Source organism: Emys orbicularis, chromosome 9 (genome assembly GCF_028017835.1).
Source record: "Emys orbicularis isolate rEmyOrb1 chromosome 9, rEmyOrb1.hap1, whole genome shotgun sequence".
NCBI classification, from domain to species: Eukaryota; Metazoa; Chordata; order Testudines; family Emydidae; genus Emys; species Emys orbicularis.
Window position 1 is genome coordinate 45695121 of NC_088691.1, and position 8607 is coordinate 45703727.

The following is an 8607-nucleotide window of genomic DNA, read 5'->3' on the forward strand; positions in this document are numbered from 1 at the left end:
TCTCAACTCAGATTTCATGCTCACAGCTGTAACACAGGCACAGCTCGCTGCATCACACCAGCTGAGGTCAGGAGCAGGCCCAAAACACCACCAGCAGAGCCTGCCCTTGGTGCATCAGGCACCTGTCCATTCCAGCCACCAGAACAGGGGAGCTCCAACAGCAGCACTGGCAGCATGACAAGGGTGGCCAAACATCTGGTTTTTGACCAGAACGCCAAGTCACAAAGGGAGCCTGGCAACTCCAGTCAGCACTGCTGAGTGAGCTGTTAAAAGTCCGGTTGGCTGCGCAGTCCGGTTAGCTGCCCTGGCTCCTAGAAGTGGCGGCATATCCCTCCTCTGGCTCCTAGGCTCAGGGGCAGCCAAGGAGCTCCGTGCACTGCCCCCACCCCAAGCACCGGCTCCGCAGCTCCCATTGGCCAGGAACAACAGCCAATGAGAGCTGCGGGAAGAGTGCCTACAGATGGGGCAGTGCGCAGAGCTGCCTGGCTGCGCCTCCACCTAGGAGCTGGAGGCGAGACATGCCACCGCTTCTGGGAGCCACCTGAGGTAAGCACCATCTGGAGCCTGCACCCCACCCCTCCTCCTCCCCCCATGCCCCAACCCTCTGCCCCAGTCCTGAATTCCCTCCTGCACCCAAATTCCCTCCCAGAGCCCGTGCTCTGCACCCCTCCCACACTCCAAACCCCTCAGCCCCACGTGAGCCTGCACCCCCAGCCTGAGCCCCAACTCCCGACCCCCCCCCCCCACCTCAACCACCTGCCCCATCCCAGAGCTCCGAACTCCTCATTTCTGGCCACACCCTACAGCCTACACCCCCAGCATGGGGCCCCCTCCCACACTTCTGCTGCCCCCAAACCCCTCATCCCTGTCCCCACTCCCAAGCCCACACCCCCAGCTGGACCCTCACCCTAACCCCCCGCCCCAGTCTGGTGAAAATGAGTGAGCAAGGGTGGTTGAGAGTTAGCAACAGAGGGAGGGGAGATGGAGTGAGCGGGGGCAGAGCCTTGGAGAAAGGGTGGGACAGGGCAAGCATGTTTGGTTTTCTGCAATCAGAAAGTTGGCAACCCCAGGCACGACTGTAAATCAGCACAAGCGGTGACAGGAGCCAGGCCCCAGCCTTGTGGGCAGGCTGATTCCTTCCACAGGTTTTATTGAAAAGCCACACAGGAGCAGCCCCACACTGTTGCAGAAACAGACCCTGCCCCCCCACCTTGTCCCAGCCCAGCAGTGCAGGTACTGTGCTTAGCCCCTGGCGGTCTCCTCTGTAAAGCAAGTCACTGGCCCCCTGCAGGGGTGGGAGACACAGCTCTGGTCCCTGGGAGCTGTGTGAGACCCTGTTGAGGCAGCCCTTCCCAGGCCACAGCAGGGGTGTACATATTACGTGAGCCTCCATTCCTCAGTCTTCAGCTTCCGCCCTGCTACGTTCTCCTGCCAGTCCGCTTCCTTCTCCAGCACCAGTTTGGGATTTAGTCCCCAGGGCATCATTCCCCCATCCAGCACCGGCCATCCATCCAGCAGGAGACGCTGGCCCTCCACAGCAAGGTGCAACCCCACCGGGCACTAGGTCACACAGCTCAGAGAAGCCCATGGAGTACCAGCCGCGCTGTAGTTTCTCCAGCTGCACCGAACTGTCCTGAACCGCACAGGTGCAGCCTTGTAGAGGGGGACTCAGCTGTAGTAGGAACCAGGCCCAGAGGCCTCAGTTGGCTGGAGGGCCAGGTCCATCATGCCAGCCAGCCCTTGGCGGCTGTCCTGTTAAAGTCCTCTGCCAGGGTTGCCTGTGGTCAAGGTCAGTCTGGCATCAGCGGCTGGAAGGGAAATCTGCAGCAAAGTCAAACTCGTTCTGGCCCAGCCACAGCTCTGGGAGCTCATTAGCTCTATCCAGGCCCAGTTCCACCACCAGTGACATCAGCACCTCCTCGTCCACTGGATCAGAATCAATAATGCCAGGGCTGTGGGCGCCAGCAGGGGGAGCCAGTGCCCCTTGGCCCAGGGGCTGGGCTCCAAAGCCCCAGCTCTGGATGGACCCAACCTCTGCCGGGTGCCCTGAGACCCCCATGGCATGGTACTGGCTGTTGAGTTTCTGCAGCTGCATGCTGGCCAGCAGGTGAGGGGCTGTTGGCAGGGTGAAGGATGGCTGCTTTGAGGGCGGGGGGGCCGCAGAGGGGGCCATCATGCCCGCACTGGTGATGTGGGGTCCTGTGCTGGCCTTGCTGACATTCATGCCCACCCCGGGGTAGTGCAGGATGGCCACTGCTTTGCGTTCCTTCATGCCCAGGCTGGGATAAACCAGAGAGCTCATCTCCTGCTGGGTCCTGGAAGAGAAACAGGAGTTCTCACTACAAGAGCCACACCCCAGTGCCCCTCCCCTGATCTTGCCAGCCCCTCGGACTTGCCCTCTGCTATAGGAGAACACCACAGACAAGCACCATGCCCTGGGCTGCCCTACAGCCTGCATTCCCCCAGGGGAGCCATCACTCAGGGCTCAGCCTGAATCGGGAGCCACCCCATTGCCAGTGAAGTGCCAGCCTGTGAAGGGAATGAGGAGAGCACCTCCAGAACCAGTTCCTGTGAGCAGCTCAGGCAGAGCCAGCTGGCAGAGGCTGTTGGATCACCAGCCTGCCAGGTTTGATGCCCATGGCATTCCCCAGGCTATTTCAGTGGCATTTGGGATTTGCCATCCCCCCCTGCAGACCAAGGCCATTCCACCCTGGGTCAAGGATCAGCACCAGGCCCTGCATCGCTGGAGACTCCCATGCAGGGAGCCAGCACAAGCAGAGGGACTGTGCCTGGTGGGCAGATCCCACAGTAACTCTGAATGCAGCCACCCTGGGTTCCACCACCGCTTGGGAGACAAACCCTGCTGTGCCCACACATGCTCTATTCCAGCCCCATCCCAGCCAGCTGCTGGCATGGGTGTATTCCCTTTCAGCCCATCCCCCCACCTCCCCACCCCAATCTCCTGCCTGCAACCCTGCCCCTTCCTTCAGGCTTGGATGCTGGGGCAGTCGGTGTTTCTTGCAGAGTTTAGTGCTAGCCAAAGCCACCGAGCTGCTGCCCCTGGAGACTGGAGTTCTTTAGCCACAGAACTCATACAACAGCAGGGCAAGCGCCCAGCCACCCGCCATCCCTGCCAGCCTGCATTCAGGTTGGCCTTGGGGAGAGGCCAGGAGGGAGTTCACAAGCCATGGCAACCTGGACTGAGACTGGCAACCAGAGCGCTGGATGATGCATGTCATGACATGGATTTGATTATGGGCGTGTCCCCTAGGACAGAACGTGCAGCAGCAGTCAAAAAAGCTAAGAGTGTTCACAACCCTTAGGAAAGGGATAGATAATAAGACAGTAAATATCACAACACCGCAATATAAATCCATGGTATGCCCACACCTTAAATACTGCGTGCAGGTCTGGTCACCCCATCTCAAAAAAGACCTATTGGAATTGGAAAAGGTACAGAGAAGGGCACCAAAAATGATCAGGGGTATGGAACAGCTTCCATATGAGGAGAGATTAAAGGGACTGGGACTGTTCAGCTTGGAAAAGAGACAACTAAGGCAGGATATGAGAGGGGTCTATAAAATCATGACTGCTGTGGAGAAAGTGAATAAGGCAGTGTTATTTACCCCTTTACATAACACAAGAACCCAGAGTCACCCAATGAAATTAATAGGCAGGTTTAAAACGTAAGGAAGTATTTCTTGAAACAACACACAGTCAACCTGTGGAACTCACTGCCACAGGATGTTGTGAAGGCCAAAACTATAACTGGGTAAAAACCACAAAACTTACATAAGTTCCTGGAGGATACGTCCATCAATGGCTATTAGCCATGATAGCCAGGGATGCAACCCCATGCTCTGGGTGTCCATAGGCCTCTGACTGCCAGATGCTGGTACTGGACGACAAGGGATGGATCAACCAGTAATTGCCCTGCATGGGCAGCAGGACAGCAAGGCTCTTTGACCATGATCCAGGGTGGAGGTGCCCTGTCAATGGGCAGCTCCTAATACAGGCCACAGTCCCAGATCCCTTCCTCAGAACCCCAACCCCAGGAGCATCGCTCAGCTTGCAGATCCGCAGGAGCAACCCACACTGCAGGGCCCTGCCAGGTCTTATCACCGTACACACATGCGCCTGCAGGAGAGGTCTGGCAGGGCAGTGCTGACAGCAAGAGAAGCAGCAACTGGGTTTGCAAGAGGCCAGTTCACAGGCTCCAGCCTTGTTGGTTGGGTTTCACAGCCAGGTTGTGTTACGCTGTCCCCAGGCTGCTGGGTGCCCCCCCAAGAGCCCCACACCCTCTGCCTCTGGCGGCTTGGAGGGAAGCAGACACCAGGAGCAGGCCAAGGGGAAGGGTGGCCCTCACCCAGGCGGCAGCACGCAGACATGGCTGGCCACTAGAGGGCCGTGCACAGCATACTACCTGACGTCAGGTGCTACAAGAGTAGCAGAGCTGAGCCCGGAGAGAGTGGGCTCTCCCCATGGTTAGTGCTGCTCAGTCCTGGGTTAGCTCTGGTCGGGGAGCTTTAGCCAGAAGCAAGGGGATAGCATGCAGGCACTTCTCAGGGAGCAGGGGTTTCAAAGGCAGCACAGCTGCTGAGCCAGCAGGGTCCAGTGACAAGGGTACTGTATAAGGACACCTGGGCGCTACTCCCAGCTCTGCCACTGATCATCTACACAACCATGGGTGAGTCACTTCACCTTTTTGTTCCCGTATCCCCTCCCGTAGGATTAGATTGGGAACTCTGGGCAGTGATGCTGGCTCTGTGCTGTGCCCAGTACACTGCTCCGTCCCCCATCCCCCTAATTGGGGCATCTAGCCAGAGAGCTGGCACTCTGGGCAGGTGGCCCAGCTCAATGCATTTGGGTCTGGTACCTCCGCTGGATCCTCAGCCTTTGTGCTGAGACAGATGTCCCGGAGCATGCCTCCCCTCTCTGCCCAGCAGGGAGAACGTGCTAAGCAGATGTCTGCAACAGTCTTCTTCCAGCCCGTGGGATGGGGTAGCCCCCAACTATCTTCCAGCCCCAACAGCACTTCAGATTCCTCTTTGCCACTAAGGAGCATTCGGCTCCACACTGACCAAGAGCACCCTGGGCAGAGAACAGACCTGTCCTTGGAATGCAGGGCTGCAATCGTCTAATAATTTCCCTGCAAGGATCCCCCTCCCCATGTGCTTGGATCTAGTTGGGTTCCCCTCCCCCATTTAGCAATATGGGAAGGGTAATTGTGCCAGACTCATTTGCAATCCCCACCTCCCACAGTGAAATGGGACCCTCAGATTGAGTGGCCCCTTCCCATCTCTAATTGCACCAGTTCTCCGGCAGAAGTTTTGTGCAGGATGGCCACAGCGTGCAGCAGAATCCCAGTCACTAACAGCCGCCCTCAGCATCTCGAGAGGCACACACTCACATGGCCACCAGCCAGCAAGAGCCACACCAAAGGGGGTTGACCAAATAGGAGTCAATGCACAAGGGGAGACCCCTGCAGGTCCTGAACCAGGGAGGGACTGACATGATCTGGATTGTGCCTTTTCAGGGTTGCTAGAAACATGCCTACCAGGAGCTGATTCCTGCTCCATGACTTCTAGAGGCAATGGTAATACCCAACAATGATTTGGCAGCCATAGCCAGAGGGCTGGGATCTGCCCCCCTTGGAAAAGAGCATCCCAGGGCATTGCACTGCACTTAACTCACAACAGGACCACCCCTTCCCTGAAGCAAAGCCCTTGCAGCTAGCAGAGGAATACAATACCACTCTGCATTGAAAGCTTCATTTCAGCAGGGGTTTAAGCTTTAAAGCTTGATGGTCATCACCACTTAAAATGTTAAGTCCATTAATGTGGCAGTGCTGCTGGCCCACTCCGTCCACAGCACACACTCCTCGGGGCAGAGCAGAGGCAGGAAAAGGGGACAGCTTCAGATCTAGTTAGGCCCCCAAATAACATTTTCCTTAGAGGAAGGTCAATCACCCCTCTTAGGAAGGACCTTGTTTCACTATTGGTACAAATGTTGTGCTTCCTCCAGGAATGCTGCAGCATACGGGTGCAGGGGGGGGGGATGGAACAGATGGCCAGTGGGCCGTTAAACAAACTGACTTGAGTTTCAGTTGGAACTCTGGGGGCCCAGACAACCCATCCCCCACCCAGAGGAAATGGATGGAAAGGCGGGTCCTTAGAAGGTGCTAGCCAACATGTGCTAATACCTCCCAAAGCTCTAGCATAGACAGGGCAGTGCAGGGGAATGTAACTGGTCCTGTTTTACCTTCTCTGCCGCTTTTCGGGAGGTTTTCATGTTATGAAGAGATGCTATAAACCCCCACTGAGCAACAAGAAAATTCAGGCTGAAGATGCAGAGCCCAGCTGGGATTTCAGAGCCCCGGCTCCACTGGAATACCAGCTTGAGATGGTCAGGCAGGGCCAAGTGCACAAGTATGACAAGTGCAGGGGTGGATGGGAGTCAGCAGTGGGAGGAGCCAGGAAGAGCTCAGTCCTTTCCCACAGTTTTGCTAAAGCGCTGTCATGCCCACACTGCTCACCAACAGCAGGCACAGAACAGGCCCTCCTACTCCAGGAGCACAAGCAAGAGGAGGGTCGCTATTAGCTGTACGGGGTCTAGTACATACAGCTGGGCCATTCTGAGTGCGTCCAGTAGAGGGCAGTGGTGACACCCATGACACAGAAAGACAGGTATAATCACCCCACACTTCTCTCTGCCAAGCCAGCCATGGTTGTTCTAGGAAGGGTCTCTTGTAACCAGCCTAAATACAAGGAGGTGTCTGACAGCACCTCTGAAGAACCCCTCTCCGCAGTACCTAAGTGGCGTTGGAAGCCAAGGCTAGAGCAGCTTCGGATCATGGGATGATTACAGCAGTGAGGTGAAAGAGGCAGTACGGTGTAGTGGTTAGAGCACAGGACAAAGTCAGGCAATGGGGTCACTTTTAGCTCTGATGGGGGAACTTGTGCCTAGTGCTGCTACTGACTTGCCTGGATGAGCCATGCCACCTGTCTGTGCCTCTGTTTCCCCACCTGGGAAAGGCAATACCCACTTTCCTACCTCACAGGAGGCTGCTCGCTAAGCACTCACAGACCAGGGAGTGCAGGGTTCACACTGGATTAGCAGGTGGTAGCAATCCAGTATGTCACTTGCACGTGCAGTGACAGTTAATGGTGGGGGGGAGGGACATACACCCAGATCTGGGGCCCCAGCAACAGCCACACGCACAGATGGCTCCATCACCAGACCAGGAGGGAGAGCGCTCCCCAGTGCCCCCTACCTGCGGGGCCGGGGAGACCCCGGGATCTCCCAGAGCCGGCGCCTCCCCCCCTCCTTCCAGCCCCAAACTGATTCACGAGCCCGCCGAGCAGGGGGCCGTCAGCACAGCCATGGCCCGGAGCGCACCTCGGCCCCGTGCCCCCCAGACCGCGGAGCTCCCCCACTGGGAGGTACCTGACGGCTGCCCCCTCTGTCCTCGCCTCGCCCGACCCCGGCTAAGCTGCTCCCCGGGACCCTGCTGCGGGCCCGATCCGGGAGCGGGGGGTTCGAGCATTGGGCCCAGGGTCTGCCCACCACGTTCCGGGCGGGCGCGGGGGGCTCAAGCCCCAGCGCTGCAGCGGGAGGCCCGCAGGACCGGCCGGCAGCACGGCCGTGGTGTGAACTGGGGGACGCTGCAGAAGCCCGGGGGTGCCCCGAATTTCTGCCCCCGGCTCGCACCCGCCAGAGCCGGGGGGGCGCGTGCAGACAGAGGAAGTTTCACAAGTTACTGCGCCGCCCGGCTGCCGACCTGCCCTGCCCGGGGCGGGAGCCCAGCGCTCGCTACACCCCGGGAGTGGCCAGCTGGGGGGCTGGAGCGTTCCCCGCTCTCACCTCTTGGCAGCTCCCCGACCGACTCAGACGCGTCCCCGCCGGCACACCCCGCTCCCCATGGGGCGGCTGCTCCGCAGTGACTTCACAGCTCGCAGCAACCTGCAGTGGTGCCCGCGGTCCCCTTACTAAACAGCCTCCGCAGCCAGGCCCCTGGCCCGGGCCAACTAGCGCGCCGTTCTGCCCTGCTACGGACACGGGCTGCGCTACGGGCTGCGCTGTCCCTCTTTATACCCGCTGCGATCGCTACTAGCACATGGCCTGGCTCTCCGAGCCCGTCCCAAAACGTGGACGGGAATTATGGGAGTGGGAGGCGACTCCTGCCAGGTCCCGTTAGGACCCTGTGATTCGGCCAGGGGACAATTCCCATTAATGTAGGCAGGGTTAAGTCAGTCTCTGTTAGGGGTTCGGATGAGATCTTTGCTGGGCGGGGAGATGATCCACCAGCTGCTTTGGGTGAGGCTCTTGCCTTTCTGTGAAGCCCAGGCCCAGGTGGACCTTGGGTCTGAGCCATGCTGGCAATTCCTGTGTTCCTCTCCAACCAGGCACATAGCAGCTATGTCAGAATGTTCCAGAGTCTGGTCCTGCAGCAGGACCTGCAGCAGTGCTATGAAATGGAGAGGTGTGAGAGGAGTGGCTCAGACAGGGTTCTTGCCCTGTTGTGTGTGGCATTCAGTACACCAGGAGAGGAGGCCGAGGCCTGCCATCAGTGGCATGCACATTCAGCTCAACCTGAAGCTGGGCAGG

General features: G+C 58.5%; 1 protein-coding gene across 1 annotated transcript; it reads right to left on the bottom strand.

The window, feature by feature from the left end:
• Nucleotides 1–1801: 1801 nt before the first annotated feature.
• Nucleotides 1802–2302, bottom strand: CITED1 (Cbp/p300 interacting transactivator with Glu/Asp rich carboxy-terminal domain 1). The gene has a single exon (XM_065411344.1). The coding sequence runs from the start codon at nucleotides 2300–2302 to the stop codon at nucleotides 1802–1804; it is 501 nt and encodes a 166-aa protein (XP_065267416.1).
• Nucleotides 2303–8607: the final 6305 nt, after the last annotated feature.